The 17,974-nt window shown below is 38.3% G+C and overlaps 1 protein-coding gene across 2 annotated transcripts in view; it reads left to right on the top strand.

Moving 5' to 3' along the window:
* Window positions 1–8,715, top strand: part of PRKCE (protein kinase C epsilon) — a 284,944-nt gene extending 276,229 nt beyond the window's left edge. For both annotated transcript variants that reach the window (XM_066178482.1, XM_066178483.1), the window contains exon 15: window positions 5,431–8,715. In XM_066178482.1, coding sequence (XP_066034579.1) covers window positions 5,431–5,577 — 147 coding nt within the window. In that variant the 3' untranslated portion in view covers window positions 5,578–8,715. The remainder of the gene's footprint in view (window positions 1–5,430) is intronic.
* Window positions 8,716–17,974: the final 9,259 nt, after the last annotated feature.

Below are 17,974 nucleotides of genomic sequence, written 5' to 3'. Positions count from 1 at the left end.
AGTTGGGGGGGGGGGGGGGTTTCCCACTTCTTTCATTTAATCTGGTGTTCTTTACCTCTAATGAAAGCATAATCTAGGAGAACAAAATCTCACTTTCTGCTTGGAAGTAATGAATGTTGGTATACTTACAAAAGCTACTTGGAATCAAAAGACTTCCTATCATCATAAGCTTCAGTTGAATATATTACAGCTCATGACAAATGTGTTGTCGCTCTTCCCTGTGCAAATAGAGCAATTAACATGCTGAGAAAATTTATTAACTTATAAAGGTTTTTTGATAACATGTATTTCTTATCTTCTGAAATCAGACAAGCTAGGAAATACTAATAATACTGATACAGGACATGCAAATACTGTGAAGAGGCATCCTGAGGATAAACTGAAAGACAGGCCTGAAGTGTTGTGCTTCTTAGCCCATTTCCTTTTAAGTATTCATACTGAATTTATTTATAAATAGCATGAGTTATGTGCAAAAGTGACTCCTCATTATAGTTGGTCTTAAATATTTACAAACTACTACACCTTTATGAAAAGAGATCCAATCAGTGGTGCAAAGCAATCTCTGTCTGTGCTGTGGTTTTTGTTATCATAATAAGGAGAGGTGAATGGGAGGACAGTGACATGTGAGGTTAGCCACATAACCTTGTGCTTCAAACCAGCTGGTTTGATGTCTGAGTTTCCATTTGTCTTGATAAAGATAATCTGAAAATCTTATCAGCGATGAAGTACATACAAAATGTTTGAGCTCTTATCCTGATTGAAGAATTTCTTCTTGATGATACTGTGTCAAACATGAGAATCTCTTATTACTTACTGAAGCAAAATCCTGGATAAAATTGAGTGATACCATGTAACACATATGAGAAGGTGTGACTCTTGCTGCATGCCTCGTTCCTGCTGCCCTGTGCCTCCAGAGCCGCACACCAAAAGCTGCAGCAGCCTCCTATATTTATAGGAGTAGCCTGAGTTATATTTAAACAGCATATTGTGAATTTGTAGGACAATCAGACTAAAACACAAAACCCAGGCTTTTGTGGCAGTGTCATTTCCTAGCCACCACCTCCATCTGTTTTTTACCTTCTCTGAGTAGCCTTTGAAGCTGCTGGATAATGCCAGCACAGTTATGGGAGCTGTTGATCTTTCAATGGACTTGAAAGGGTTTCAGCGATTTTCTGCAAATTAAATGAAAATAAGTAACAGCCTAAAGAGAGAGACTTCTTGATATCACCAAACTGGAGAACTAATTTAATCTTTATTAGGCAGAAGAGAGTCTACTGAGCCTATTGGCCTCACGACACATCTGATGAGCTGTCCAAGCTTTGCTGAGTTCCCTGGTTTGGAACGCCCTCTGTCAGGTGCCTTCTTGCAGGATTTCTGTGGCTTTTTGATACCAAAGGCTGACATCATTCACATTTGATTTATGTAATTAATGGAAGGAATAGCAAGTTTTAACTTTCTGAATGTATTTTCAGTGATAAAAACATCAAATTAAATTTCTTTTTTCACTGTCGAAATTCATATAAAGTAATTTAATAATCGCTGACAGACAAGGTTGGTAATCCTCAACACTGGAAAGCTTAAAAAGCAGATTTTAGTGGGGTTTTCTGAAGCTTGAGTTTTTAACTGCAGGTAGAAATTATAAGTTTTATTGAAATGGCAATGAAAACAAAAACAATTCATAAAACCACTGTTTCATGTGTGCTTATTAACAGCATCTCTTAAAAAATATGTGGAGAAATCTGAGGGAAAACAAAAGCATTTTGCCTCAAAAAACCCAATATATCTTTGTCCAAAATTGTACTGGCCAACTACAAAAACTGATTAAATGGTGTTTTATGAAGAGATAGTCTTTTATAGTTTCTGATATCTTTGTCTCTTTGAATAGAACAAAACATGATTTTGACTTTAAAATTATCATCCTTAATGGTAGTAGTGATATGAGTTTATTAGTTCAAGTGTTACATCTAATCAGATCATGTCTCCTAAGTCACACAGTCACTGCTCAGACAGGAGACCTTGGAAGCATTTGCACTGCTGGGAAAAACAAAAGATCAAGTGGCCAGCACATGTCCTGCATGAGAGGTAGTCACTATTCCTTCTCAGTACCAGAGATTTTCTGCTGGTGGAGCAGCCATCTTTCTGATGAGATTTAGAGTTGGAATTGTGTCATTTTTGGTCATTGCCAGTGCAGTGTGGAGTTTGGCACCTACTGTCGGAAGCTCTTGGGTAGCTGCTGTGCCCCTTCTCTCATGTAGCTGAAGACAAGATGCTTGGGTAGTCTAGAGAGAAAAAACAGAACATCTGAAACTTAATGGAATTTCTGTGTGTATGTCAAGACAGCTGTAGTTTTGGGTGTTCTTCTTTCTTGGTGCTGTAGTTTCCTCAGTCATCTGAAATTGAAAAGTCTTACCTGGAAAAAAGTTTGAAAAGTTTAAAATAATGTGTCCCAGAGTCTTAGGAGCTGCAGGCTAAATAAACAGAATCCCACTCATTTAATTACTGCATTATAAATTATGCATTTAGCAGCCAGTCTAAACATTTTTCCTTTTATCTTCATGATTTTTTAATGTTCAAAGTCGGAGAATAGCTGCACTCTGTTTCTTTCATATATTCTCCTTACCTTGCAGATCTTCCTTCTTTTCTCAGCTTCTCTGCTAGGAGACAGGCACAGCCCTTCATACCTTCATCCTGAGCCCTCATGATGCAACTGTGTGTTGGTTCATGCTCTTGGCCTACAGAGTATTCACAGTGCAAGTACATTAAAATAGAAATAGTAGCAGAAATGTGGCCAGACCTGTTTTGTCTTAGCAAATGGGGCCTTGCAAAATAGTCATAGCTTCAGGAAGAAAGTGCCTAAGTTGCCAAGGAGGGCTTCTCAAATAAATCTTTCTACTGAAAAGGAGCACTTGTTATGAGCACTACCTTGGCTTAATCCTTTTTGTTCCCTGTGATTTGTTTAATCTCACTTCATCAATTGGTTAGTTAAAGACCTGTTAGTATATCCCTGCAATCATAGATTGCTCCATGCTTGTCCTGTTAATAAATTGGGTGATTTACATCTATGCTGACAAAACTACACGAAATTGTTTATAAACCATAGAAAGTAAAAGCTTCTCTTTCCTCCTTTGGTCTTGAAGTCATATTTTAAGACACATTAGGCTTTTAAATCTAAGCAAATACCTTTGGTTGTTGTTTCAGAAGTGTTTGGGATTCCCTACTGGCAGCACAATTATTTTTAATCAGTAGAATTTACATACATCAATGTTGGTGGAAGCTTTTTTTAGATGTACTCTTCTGTGCTCTGTTTTTGAAGGTCTAACACCTTCACAAGTCTTAGTGATTTCTGGAATAAATACCTATGGGGAATTAATTGCCCCTCATACGGGAATTTGTTGTCATTTTACTCTTTTAACTTAAGCAAGGAAATAATACTTTTCACAAATACGTTCAATGTGAAAACCTGAAAATAATATATATCCTATTTGTTTTCAGCTACTCGAGAGTTTATTTGCCCTTGATAGTTAGTGGTAAAAGTGTGAGGGTAGTCACATTTCTTTTGCATATAACAGCAGTTCTGAATTTGAATTCTATTTTTTGCAAATACTTCTTCTGCTTTAGTGAGTATTCCTGTGGCAAATTAATTGTGTGAGTGCATGAAAATACCACGGTAGGACATGGAGAACAAGAAGTTCTCACACAGAGCAGAGAACACAGTTGCAATGTAATGCTTTTAAAAATTTTGATGGAATTTCATTCTTATTTTGCGTTTTTTGCCCAAATTACTTGGAAAAAAACTCATAAAGGCCAAAGCCATGTCCCTCATGCCTCTTATGCAATTCAGAGTTACGTGAGTCACATACATTTCATGTCTGGTCTTTATGTACAAAGTAAATATTTCAAATGTAAACAATATAAATATATATATGTTTGTTAAGTCCATATCTTTTTCCTTTTAATGGAATTCTGTAGATAGAGGTTGTGGATTTTTGTTTGTCTGCACTTAGAAAGTACTTGGTTTACAAGTGACAGTCTCTTGCATTTACTTAGACTCTATATCTTTGTTTACAGACCCTATATATCATATTTCCCTATATCTATGAAGTTTTTACAAATAATGTAGATAAAGATTTCTGTGACAATTTTACAACTGGGAGACAGAAAACTGCTTAGTGTCTCAGTAGAGCTGATGAATAAAATACATTTCTAGATATATATGTTATAGAAAAGTTTACCTACATTGAAAGGTGGTATACATCCCATTCAGAATATATTAATGTACTTTATGATGTATGACTTGGTAATTTTATCATTTTATTTTGCAAGTCAAATAGGTGTTCTATTTCCTCTATCATTTAATCTCAGACATTGGCAGGAGGAACACAAAGCTCATTTTCAATGTGTCAGTGTGCCTCCATTAAGGATCGCCCAGGTAATTACTAGTTTCCATGACATAAAGAGAAAAGAAAGAAAGCATAAAGAAAAATGTTTGTTCCAATTCCCTGAACCTGTACATGCCTGAAATGTGTTGCTAACATGGAAAATGTGAACACTGCAGGTTCAAAGGAATGACCATGGAGAACATTTTCCGCTGTGGCCTAGAGTGTTTTTTTCAAGTAAGTGGTCACAGATAGTGAGTGTCATAAGGACAGCAAATCAGTCTCCCCAAGACTGTATCTCTTAATACCTCTTGTCCCAGAACATTCACAGCTGCAATCTTTTGGCCCAACTTTTCTGAAGGAGTGAGGTGCTTTAGACTTGCGTGGGAAAATCCTGATGCCATTGAAATGAAGAAGAGTCCTAAGGTGGATTTCTCTGGAGATGGGATTTCACATTTTGCATGGTGCTCCCAATTACATATGGCTGCATTAGGAAATCTGACTTGCCAATGTTGAGCTCAAGGGTATTGGACCAAGAGCTGTTGGAAGCTTTACCTCTGATTTTTAAACATGAGTGTAACCTATATCACTTGTAGTGATATAAAGAAATTGTTAACTTAGATTTGAAACACTGGGATGTTTGGAGGGGAATTCATTTAAATCAGTTCACTCTGTGACTCTGAAATGAGATATGATAATGTTCAAATCCAAGAGGAAACAGCCATACCATGTACTATGCCAAAGCCTTTTTAAAACTAGTCCTAATCTCAGCTTCCTGCTTTATCATCATACTGCTATTCCTTCGCCTGTCAGAGACCGAGTCCCTGGGACCTCATTTATAGTACTGCTTCTGTGGCCTCTCCTAAACTCATTTATATTTCTTGCTCCTGTAGCTTCTCTCATATGTCTGTTATTATTTGTGTGAAGTAGCTCCTCTTTTATTTCAATCATTCCAGAAAATTCAGCCTTTCAGGGGGGGTTGGAGACGAGGGAGAGCACCTTTTATTTCATTGTGCTGTTTTACCATTCACTTTATTTGTATTTTTCTTCTCAGAAAACCAAAAGGGATGTAAATAACTTTGATCAAGACTTTACACGAGAAGAACCAGTATTAACACTAGTGGATGAGACAATTATAAAACAAATCAATCAAGAAGAATTTAAAGGATTCTCTTATTTTGGAGAAGAGCTACTGCCATAGACAACATTAGGCTGACAGATGAATGATGCTACAAGAAGTGATTCTGAAGAGATCATCAGATTGCTGAGACTCAGTAGATCAAGAACTACTTCTTTTACCCTGAGCCCATATCCCAAGTTAAACTATGTATTTATTGGTTTTTTTTTCCTTTAATCTTCTGACCTGAAAGCACTCTTAATTTCTGTCTCACAAAGCAATGCAAAATAATTTTGTATCAGAAATTGTGGATGTAACACACTGCCATATATTTGCAACTTTTCTTTTATTCCTGAGAATAGCAATTCCCAGAGGACAAAACTGCATCTTTTCCATAGAAAATGAAGCTATGCTATTCAAAGCAATTTAGCAGACCACATTCTGTAATCATCATATATAATTAAGCTAAGAAGGTGAAAACCGTTCCTTCTGCAGTGGTGGTCATGGTGAAATCTGTACTCAGATGCCCTTTGGAAAGCAAATTCTGCCTTCATGGAGGTGTAATCCTCAATTATTAATTTATTGTGGAGAGGTACAAACTATAAAGTTATCCAGAAAAAGAAGCACATCAATTAAGGCTTTCAGTGAATTTCCTCATACAGTATACAGGAAGCTCTTAGGAATAAGAGACAAAAAGATATCTGAAATTTTATTTAAAGTAAGAAACAGATGCTACATGGATAGATATTAAAGGGCTAAAGAATAAAAAGCCTACAGTACTTTAACTCAGCTATATATAGCCATTTTACTGTTTTTCAGACAATTTGGTGTACTATCCATGTTATCAAATTTAATATCCTTTTAAATGAACCATTAATGTGACGGCAAGCTTGCAAATGTTTACAGTTAATTCTACATAAAAAATTAATTATAAACATTATAAATTTGCCTTTTCCATAGTAGCTAAGTTGGTAAATAATTTCTTATTTATATTTATTTTTTCAGCAGTGTGTTACTTTTGCACACTTTTACAAAACCATAATACTACTGTGTTTGTTGGGTTTTATTTTTAAAATCTAAAGAGAAATCTGCTTTTAGAAGACACAAAATAAGGCTACACATGCATTATGTGGAGATGTGTTAAAAAACTGAAGATCAAACATTCACAAACTGACATTATTGAAAGTTGTAAATTGATATTTTTTGTGTATGAATTGAAATGGTAACTCATGTGGACAATATTACTAATGTGAAGTTACCTCCTGTAGATACGTTAACAGTGTTATGTACTTATATTTCCAGGAGTATCCTGTGATTTGGTTTTGGTTTTGGTTTTGATTTTGTTTTCTTTTTTCTTTTTTTTTTTTTCTTTTTTTTTTCTTTTTTCTTTTTTTTCTTTTCTTTTTTTTTCCTTGTGTGTGTGTACATGTATCGCTGAGGTCATTTTATTATATATTTTACTGGACTGAGTGAGCGGTCATTGGAATCCATTTTAATTGTTGCACATGGATTTCCAGCTGCACAAAAATATATATACTTGTGATTGGCAAAGTGGCACTAAAGAAGCTTTTTTGCCTTTTGTACAGGTGAGATTTTGTATATAGTGTTTGCTGCAAGGCCTGTGGAATTCATTGAATATAGAGGTATCAACTGCTGCATGTTCAGGCATACTATTAAAATGTTAGTCTATGAAAGAATAATTATAATAATGTCCATGTGCAATACTCTTGTATGTGTATTGGTTCAAGTTACTGTCAGAAAGATGAGGTTTTTGTTATAAAAGATGTAGACATATATTAAGCTATACTAAATCTCTTGTATAGTTCTCTTCAACTCTATTATGACATGATAGAGCTCGGAAAGAGAAAGGAATGTTACAAATCGTGGTGGACAACGTGTGAATCATTGGCTTTAAGAGATAATCTTGGTCTCAAGCAGATGAGTTAGTTTGTGTCAGTTTTGTGTCTGGCTGCTCATAGCCTGTTACTGATGACACCATTCAGTTCCATTTTGTTTTGTTTTTAAAACTCAGGTGTAATTATTATATATATTCTTATGATTATTTCAAAATATTAAATATTATGATATATCAATTAATGTGTTGTCTGGCCTACAAGTGTAATAAGGATCAAGCCTTTAGTTTAATTTAATTTATCTTCAGTAATCTTTTGTACTGGGAAAAGACTAGCTTCTGGAGCTGAGTACCAGCACAGAAACATCTTAATGATTGCATCATCTCAATGTTTAAATTCCTTTCTCTCTTAGAAATATATTGTAGAGCTGCCCGTCAATTTGTGTCTCACCACTGGCTCTGCTTATTTCTCATCACGGTTAGCTTTTGACATCCAGGCAAGAACTGATCACAGTGCTAAGGCATTCTTTTCCATGGGTGAGTGGACTGCTAGGAAGGCAAGTTATGGGATCGTGCACTACTGTTTGTCCAGCAAGGGGCCTTTACACAGAACTCCGAGCATTTCTTTTGAAGGAATAAAAGCATCCCATAAAGCTATTGTGCACAAGCTATGTAGTCTGTATTCCCCTTTCTAACGTGAAGATAATTAGCAAATGTTCGTATGTCAAGAGGCCTCAGTGCCTGCAGTGTTGGGTAGGATGCTAAGAGAAAAGTGAAGAGAGAGAAACTATTGCATGGGCAGATATTTCTTCAGTATAAATAGTTAGATCCTCTCTGCCTTGGGTTTACATCAGAAGGTCTGTCTGTTACCTTGAACTTTTTTTTTTTTTAAGATAACTCTTAAAAAAGGACATTCTGTTACATTTCTGCCTGTTCTGTAGAATCTTTTCTGTTCCTTCTTTGTAAAATGAGTGCAAAATGCCAAAAATATTATTAATAATAATAATTATAAAGAATAAATTGTTTCTTGGTTTTCCTTCCAAACAGACTTAAAAAATGGAAATACATTTTTCTCCATAGGGTGAAAAATAATTATCTCCAAAAAGGCTTAAAAATTACCTCTTTTTAAATTATGTGCAGAATAGTTCTGGCTAAATATAAAATGTATTCAGTTGGGGGGGGGGGTAGGGTTTTTTTTTTATTGTGAGGATTTATTTGTACAGAATTTTTTTCTTATGGATGTAATTTGAATCTCTTGCCACTCATTAGTGTTATTTCATCGTAAACATTATTACTGTGCCAAATGTACTGTATTCAAAAGGATGTGAATGTGTATTGTTTTGGAACCTAATAAATACAATGATGTTAAATCTTATTTTTTTCCCCAAAGTTTTCCTGAGTATTTCCTAATGAGGAAGAAAGAAAGAAAGATGAAGGATGAATATATTTCCTGTTACATGTTGTACAAAATCTCGTGAGCTTGTCTTTTAGGGATGGACATTTGGCAAAGGAAGGATTTGCTAACAAGAGCCTCACCTGTGAAGCACTAAACACTCCAAGAAAAACACAGGTAACAGCGTGTGATCATTATTTTTCTTGGGTAATATAACATTTATCTGAAAAACACCATGCAGGTGAGTTTACATTTTTTCCGGTTACTGGCTACATCATGGTCACTGAGTTTGGACTGATCACAGCATTCTGCTTAGCTGCATTGTTAAAATTCATTTCAGTAGGGCACTTTGAGTGCAAACACACTGCAGTACTTTAGTCTTTCATTGGATTGAATAGAGGGATTAATAATATGCATACATTTATTTAAGGATCACAGAGCTTATTAAATTATTTATTTAACTTAATATGTCAATATGACGTTGACTGAAATACTTTACTATTGCATCGTATTTCAATTTGCACCTTAAATATTTTCCAGTTCCATGGTCTGAATTTCTTACCTTCAGTAGCTCAGCTATCAGCATACTCTGGCAGTAAGTCCTGTTAACAATCTCCAGTTAGTATACCTAAGTAGTAGGTATACTAACTAGCTTTAAAAAAATTAATAAATTTTTGTTGTGTTTTCTGTTGAAATTGCAGCTTTTGCATAAACCTTCACATTTTTTCTTTATGCTGAGTCTTCCCAAAGTTGCTGAATGTGTTTGGTGCCTATGAGCATATTCCAGTTCCTGTGTTGACAGCATTAGCATAATCATTGTCACACAGATTTTACCAATTAAACAACCATGTATCTTGGATTTTCTGGCTGTGTGTTGCAGCCTTAGAAGTATATGAAGGCTTAACTTCGTCTCACAAACAATAAGCACCCCTGGTCTCCAAACAGATCAATTCATATCATGTTTTCTTGTAATGCTGCAAAACTGATGTCCGTTAAGAACAATTTTTATCTTTTCTGATGGACCGCACAATTTGGGAAGACAACAGTCTTTTGAGTTGCAGTCTCATTGGCTATCCATGCTGTAAATATGGTACTAAATGTTCAAGAAGAGTCTCAGTAGGAAGTATCTGTCTGTTTCTGTGGCCTTCCAGAGACAGGGGCTGTCAGATCATCTTACAATGAAAAAGATTTTTAGCCTCCTGGTAGTCTAGTCAGTTGCATGATGAAATCAGTATGAAACTTTCTTTTGGTTAATTGTGATGATCAGTTTTGAACAATCTCAGCTTCTGGCATGCAAAACATTCTGTGAGAAAGAGCTACAGAGCTCAACTTACAATAATGCTAGAAATTACTTCTATTTGTTTATTCTGACCCTATCATAAGTCCATTTTATGCTGCCTGGGTCTTTATTTGAAAAAGGATAATCTTTTTTTTTTTTTTCTATTTTTTTTGCTCTTTGCACCTTTTTACATGCCACTCAAAATTTCATAGGTCACTGATACATCCTCCCTCAGCCATTTCTCTTTCAGACTGAAAAGTCTTGCCCTGTCTGTCAAAAGGCTTCATAAAGACACATCCCATATTTTTGGTCATCTGTAACAGCTTTCACTGAATCTGTTCTAGTTCTACTGTATCCCTTTTGAAGACAGGGAGTGGAATTACATGTAATTTTCAGCTGTGGATGCAGTGCGGGTTGTTACAATGACTACTGTGTTCTGTTTCATTTTCTGTTACATTTTTACATTTTCTTTTCTTAATCCAAGTTTCTTCTCAATTATTTCACAGGCTGTTCCAGATTAGTGTCAGTTGTAAATCTACTATGCATGCTTTCTGTCTGATCATGCAGTCATAATCAAAACAGGTTCTGTCAAGGACACAATGAAAATATGTTAAATAGGAATTTAGCAAGTTGCAAAATGCTCTTTGGTGCAGGCTTCCCTTTTAGCAGTAAACCTTTGATGATCCCCATCTCAGTATGGTTTTCCTGCTGTTCTCATACTCCCTATATATAGCTATGTTTAGACTGTCTTTCCCTAGCTTGCTTAATATTGCATGCAACAAATATTTTTCCAAAATCAAGATACAGGATATGCTCTACTCCCCTTCTACCAATACAAGCTCCTACTGTGCTCTGGGAAGTATCCCTTCTTTTGACCTCTTAGTTACAGTGAAGGGGAGAAGGATAAAGGTTTTTTCAGCACATTGGGAAAGTGCATGTATGTGCCAAAAGAGTTTCCACTCTGTCTTTCCTTTTACCTCATCATTGCTGTAGAATCAGGAGTTAAGAGCACCAGCCTAAGCTGAAACCCAAGTTACCACTATAAATATTGTGAAATGATTATGCAAGACTGTCCAAAATTTGGAAAAGCATTAAAGAACTTTAGCATTTGTACACAGATGTTTAATCCTTGGAAAAAAATCAATTAGGAAGAAAGTCATTGACCTGGAGTCTATTGCTGATCTGGGCACTGGATTGAGAACTGAATTGGGCATTGCATACACTTGTCATCACCATTCAACACTACCAGTTTGATCTGGTGTCTTGTGTACTGAAGGAAGCAGCTTGAAGATAAGACTTGTAGTCACATCAAGAGTCAGTGCTGGGCTGAAGCTCGTTTGTGCAGATGGATGCTCTCATTCCTCCAGACTTCTTAAGATAAAATGTTACCCAGAGCTGTCATGCATCTAGGATCAGTGTCACAGAGAGGAAAGTAAGGAACAGAAGTCTTGTTTTTTGGACTGCATGAGCTGTTAGATTAATTGGGTCATTTTATGTAGCTATTCCCTTGAAAACCTTTTAGGAATAGGCCAGATACTCCTCGAGTGACAGTAAATACACCTCTGCTCAGACATCAGATGGTGACTGTTCCAGAGATGAGGAGAACATGAAGAAATGTGTCTAAATGTCAGAAAAGCATTTGTTACTTGCACTTTCTCATAGCAAAAAAAATAGTACAGTTGCTTAAGCAACCCACTGGTTTTCATTGACACAAGTGGTTTGGAGCTTGAGGCTTCAAAATTGTGCAAAGGGAGAGATACTATTAGGACCATTTTTCTAGTCAGCAAATTGGGTTCCATGATGGTGATTTGCTTCTTATTATGTTAGTATAAAGCAGAAGTGCTAGTAAAAGAGTATGGGTGAAGCTCATCAGTGCCCTAATTGTCCTGGTGTTTTTAAGCACAAGGTGTTTTCAAAACTGTGCTTTGGTAAATACCTGCTGGTGGTCTCCTGTGAAAAGGCATCATGGCTGCTTGGAGTCCCCTTCATTCCTCTTTGCGGTCAACAGTGGTGGCCATTCTGGTGCAGCAGTTGATGAAGGGCTTTAAGCTAACAGAGAGCAGTTTTAGATTAAATATTAGGAAGAAATTCTTTACTGTGAGGGTGGAGGCACTGGAAAAGCTTGCCCGGAGAAGTTGTGGATGCCCCACCCCTGAAAGTGTTCAAGGCCGGGTTGGTTGGGACCCTGAGCAACCTGCTCTAGTGGAACATGTCCCCTGCCTGTGGCCAGGGATTTGGAATTAAATGATCTTTCAGGTACTTTCCAACCTAGGCCATTCTGTGATTCTCTGCATAAGGGAGATGGAGGAGTTTGGGTTTACAATAGATAAGCTTTTTTATGGAAATGATCACACCCAGGCAAGGTTTGAGAACCTCTGTGTTCTAGGAAAGCTATTTACTCAGAGTCTTGGTACATCAAAAAAACATTTTCTGTTGATTTTTGGTTAATGAGCATTGAGAAGTAGGCAAAGATATCAGGCCCATGGAGGCGCATTTTTCTAAATAATGATATGGATGATTAAGGTGAGGAGATTGAGGGTCAAAGAGATTATGCAAATCTCACTTAGGTAAATGTTTATGTTAGGGCGGGGATCACTGTCTTGTTTAGAAGCAAATTTAAGACCTTTAATCTTTGCTTGCTGGAATTATGTGAAGACATTTTTCTTTGATTAAACTATATGCTAACCCCTTACATGCTAGTGCATTGCAGCTGCACCCTCACTATCCTTCCGTAAAGAATAAGAGCTTGACTATCTAGGTCTTGAATTCTGCTGGATTGAGGCCTGTTCATGGTTTATGATCCTGCTCTACCAAAGTACAGGGTTGCATGAAATCCCTCAAACACCACCTTCTAGCTGCTGACCTGCACCCCTGGGTAATCCCAAGGTCCATCCTCCCTGAGTTGTCTCACTGGCAAACTGGTGTTCTAGAGCAGGGTTTATACCACACTTCTCCAATTTCAAATATAGGGGCAACTTTTTGAGCAGCTGTCATCATGAAACTCTGTGTTTGGGCACTCTGGAATACATGATGTGTGCTCCCATTGAGAGCATCTCTGCTCCTAGAGAGAGACTGCTGAACTCATCAGTGTGTTCAGCCTACCAAATATGGGCCAAGAAGTGCTGATGCAAAGTCCACCGTACAGCGAGTTCCTCTTGTTGACTGCATTGTCATCTTGCACTGTAGATACAAGATTGCTGTGACCATACACCCCATGGCACGTCACCAGCGCTGCCTCAGTCAGGCGGCAGCTGCACAGGCACTGACTTTGGTAGGAGAAGAGATGAAAAACTCTGCAGAAAACCAATGTTCTGACAAGGTAAAGGGCTACAAAAGCAGCTTTAAACCATCAGTTTTACACCACCAGAAGAATCTCCTTTCTCCAGGAGTCAGCTTATATGCAACATCCTCTCAATACACCCTGGCCATTAGCCTTATAAAGAAGCCTGCACCAAGTGGTGAGCTGCCAAGAGGCTCAGCTCAGTGACATTATACTTCTTCTAATTTGCTTGCTCAGTGATAAAAGGAGCACACTGCAGGAGCATTTTGCACTGGGTAATATTGCTGCCATTGCATATTTGGTTGATAAACTGAGAGATGATCTCCAGCTGCAAGACTTCCAATGCGAGAGCTTTACTGATGTTTTTATTCTTGTTAATTTTCCTGCCTGTATTGGAAGAGTCTGGGTGATGAAGAGGAGTGGAGAGTATTAATTTTCATTTACTAAGCTGTCTAGAAATAATTTGAACCACCCACACAGCTGAACAAGTAGATTTCAGAGCCAGGGAAGTTATCAACACCAATAAAAATGCAGTTGTCATGTAGTTCAGACACTATGCATGGGCAAAAACCTTCTGGTATATTACTCATGCAAACTGAAAGTATTTCTATAACCTCTGACCCTGCTTGTAAACAGCAGATTCCAGGAATTCTGCTGGAAACCATACATTACTAAGGCAAAATTTTACTTAGCAATAAACATGCTTCCCTCAGTGAAAGAATCTGGAAGTGGAAGAATGCAAGACCTTGAGATGCACTGCTGATTGTGGGGAAACCGCTGAGGCCATCTCCTGCCTAGCAGCTGGGAAAACACCCATCCTTGCGGAGCTCCCGGTGGAAATCTGTAAACCAGGCATGGCTGTTGTGCATGAGCACCTCGTTAACATGCTATCAGGCCAGCACAGGCAGCACTGCAGTGCCAGGGGTGAGCACACACACCATCAAAGCTGCCTCTGGCACGAAACGGGAAGTCATCGGAGGAATTCAAAAAGCTGAGTGGGACAACAGGATGGATATTTTAATGGCGGCAGGAGGATGGAGAAGCAAGTAGGTGAGAATGGGAAAGACAGAAAACACGGTAGCAGTCCAAAATGAATAGTGGTCTTGGATCTGGAGAGGTTTCCAGTGATCAAAGAGAAGATTGCTGAAAGGTGATGGAGGAGGAAATGTGAATTTTGCATAGGAGCTAAACGTAGGAGGGAACAAGAATAATTCAAAGTGTATGACTGTGCTTCAAGGATGTGAAGCTCAAGGTACTTTTGGAATAACTAGCATGGGTCCTCTTACCTCAGCAGTGCAGCTTCATGTTCAGGCATCACCCTGGCAGCTGAGGGAGGGAGTTGGCAATCAGCTGAGGACTCAACGTGGCTGCTGATTACATGGCCAGGAGTAAAGAGGGATCTGCTTTAAAGCTTGTCCAGGGTGTTCATATACAATTTGACCTATACTGGAGGCAGAGCTAAATAAAACCTTTTAGCACAGCTAAAAAAAAAAAGGTCGTCATGTCCATGGAGAATAGACCAGTTGTCTATTCCATGAGGATTACAAGTCTGCCACCATCTCCTTGCAAAAAGTATGTTCATGGGGCTTTTGCATTCAACTTTTTCAAGAGAAGGGCATTGTTTTTTAATCCAGTACAATGATTTTGAAACATTGCAGAAAACCCAAGTTTCATAGCCTGTGTGATAAAAATGTAGGGCAGATAGCACAGTGGGATTTTCTCCCAGAAAAAAAGTGGATTGTTCTAGCATAAAATGGAATTAATCTGTTATTGGTGGTATATATTGGTGTTGTGCATGTCAACAAAAGGCAGGGAGATTATCAGGTAAAGACTTACGATGCCAGTTTATGTCTGTTATCCCCCTGCTATCATGTTGCTGCCCCAATTAGACAAACTGAGTTTTTTCAGTGTTGTCCTTCATGTGCATTTACCTATGCAAGAAAAATGTTTCATCTATTAAAGGCAGTGAAGGCAAAAAAACAAGGCAAAAAAACCAACCCAAACCCAAATATAAGATCTATTTAATAACTAATTCATTTCTGTGTAGATGATAGAAATAAAGGCTAAAGCAAATATTTTCTATATTTAGAGCGTATTTTAATTCATCAGCATTCAGACTTCTGCCTGAGTGCTCAGTTCTTCAAAGCAGAGAATTTGAATAATGTTACTGGTAGATCAAGCTGACAAAGGGGTACTTGGCAAAATCTTGTTGTTTTTTAGACAGAAGGTCTTAAGTAGTTGCAGTGGGCTGGGATAGCTAAGCCAGCCTGTCAGCCAGTGGTGGCTGAAAGAGGTGAGCATGTCCATCTCTCCTGCTCTCAGCCATGTGATCCCAGCTTTGTGGGCACTGTGAACTGGGATTCAAGTCTGCTAGATGCGCAAGGTGCTGTACTCCATTCCTCCTCTTTGCTTATCAGGGCCCTGAAACTCCCTTAAGGGAAATGGAGTAGATCTGCACTCACTCTCATATTACAGTGTGTACAGTCTATCTACAAGCTCCCTGCACAAAGAGGGCAGTCACCCTTCCTGCCTCTTGGAGCTTCCTGTTTGCACTGCTGGCTTTGTGCTGGCTCTGGCAATTCCCTGTCTCTTTTGAGGCAATCCAGCTTGCTAACCCAGCTTGAGATAGGAAACACTTTTTTCATTAATTGGGACTCTGCCAATTTAGAAGGCTAAATTAGCTCATAAAAGGGTCAAGTGCATGCCAGACAACTGAAGACAACTGGTGTGGTTGTGGAACTGGGTATGCCAAGGTGGTAGAAGAGGAAGGACTCTTCATCGGGGTGCTGGAAGTAGGCATTTCATTTCAAGTCACTTTACCATTTCTCAACTAAACAAGCTCAGGAGACAGCATTGCAAAGGCGAGAAATAGCTAAGGGGACAATCCTGTGCTGCAGGAAACCATGCTGATGAATCAGTAAGGTATTGTCCTGTCTTGGAATCAGTGCTGGCCTGATGAATTATAGGATGCTGTTGCTGAAAATGTAGTGGTTCAAATGAAATGAGCATTGACATGAGATATAAAATGAAGTTCTTGAAAGGCAGGTTAAAGAAAGAAAAGCACACAGCTTTCAGGGGAAATTCAATAGTAAATTAACTTAAAATACAAAAGTTAAAATTATTCACCCAACAAACGTGAGGAAAGAATTTCCAGTGGTTGTAGAAAAGAGTGTCTTGTCCTCAGGCAAGCAGCCTTTGTTACCTCCAGGGCGGTAACCACTCATTTCCCATTTGAACACTCAACTGGATGTGACCTACCAGTGTAGCCCCTGTAGCCTTCACACTTGATCCAGAATCCAGAGTTATGCTAGGGACTGTGTGACCACAGGCACACATCCCTACTGCCCTTAGTCTCCCAAAGGGATCTTAGAGATTTGCGGAGGTGGCACAGATCAGGGCACACTCTCCTACCTATTGGCTGTGGAAGTAATGAATTATGAGAACAACAAAACTATAGCATTTAGTGAAGGAGGTTTGTGGCTGGGTTGATTATTTTTTTTTTAAACAAATGGACATTCTTTGATTAATTTTCAAAGACTCCCAGCAGATGTCATAGATCAGTTTGTACCTCTGCAGCAATATTTAAAGAAATTAGCATGCTTAGTATTTCACCAAAAGAGATCATGAACTAGCAGTTACTTCACTGAAACTTTGTTTTGCTTCTGTAATATCTATGGGCCAGGATGGGGGTTTACTGACCCTTTGCAAGGCATCAGCCCAAAGCTCAGCCATCGCCTTGGCTAGTATGATGATGGAAAGTTGGGTCCAATTGTTTCAAGCAAGAGACGTGAGAGACTGATCTGTGAGGTGCACAGCATGCTCAGGTCTCAGGAGAAACTAGAGTGCTCAAATTCACTGGAGTGGAGGCATACAAGATGTGAAATTCCATGTGTCAATGAGCTCTGCAAAAGTACTAAGTTATTTGCAGCCCATTCTCCTCAATAATGTGTAAATTCAAAAGTTGGAAACATTCCCTCCGACTGTTCTGTGTGTGCCTTGCTTTGGGTTTTGTCCATTTCTGGCTATTTTGCCACTGATATTATTAATTTCTTTTCCCTTCAACCAATTTTGTCCCTTCCCTGTCCTTCTATTTTTTCTCTCCAGTTCATGTCAACGTCTGGAGATTGAGCTGTTGGGTGAGATTTCTTCCTATGTTGGACAGTTTTACCCGTTGACCCAGTGCCTGCTGTGACTTTGGCTAAGATAATACGATTCTTTCAGTGTTATTCACAGCAGGAGCAGAGAAGAGATTGTTTCATTCCAGGAGCACAGAAAAATGATGATACAACCAAAACCAAATAAATGTAAACACAGAGCACTAGTTACCCACCAGCCAACATTAAATGGAGGTGAAAGGCAGGATGAATTTTCTTGGCTACCATCATCTGCCAAAACACACCCTGAAAGAACAGACACCCAATGCTGTGCTTTGAAAGTTTGAAAACTTGTGATCCAGCTGTTAATATCCCCCTGACTGTAAATCACAGCTCTTCTAGCCTGCAAAATGATACCAGCTGACTGCAGGCTCAGAGTGAGCAAAAGGAGTTGCATCAGCCTCTAAAAACAGTACAGTAATTCATCTCTTTGATTTGGCAAAACGTTTTAATAGGTACAAACACGGACTTAAAGCAAATGCTGGCATTCTGCCTTGTTTTGCTACCTCACACCCCTTTTCTT

Source organism: Chamaea fasciata, unplaced genomic scaffold (genome assembly GCF_029207755.1).
Source record: "Chamaea fasciata isolate MVZ Bird 193981 ecotype frontalis unplaced genomic scaffold, bChaFas1.0.hap1 SCAF_3, whole genome shotgun sequence".
In the NCBI taxonomy this organism is placed as follows: domain Eukaryota; kingdom Metazoa; phylum Chordata; class Aves; order Passeriformes; family Sylviidae; genus Chamaea; species Chamaea fasciata.
Note: the sequence above shows the minus strand (reverse complement) of the source record. Positions and strands in the feature narration are given on the sequence as shown.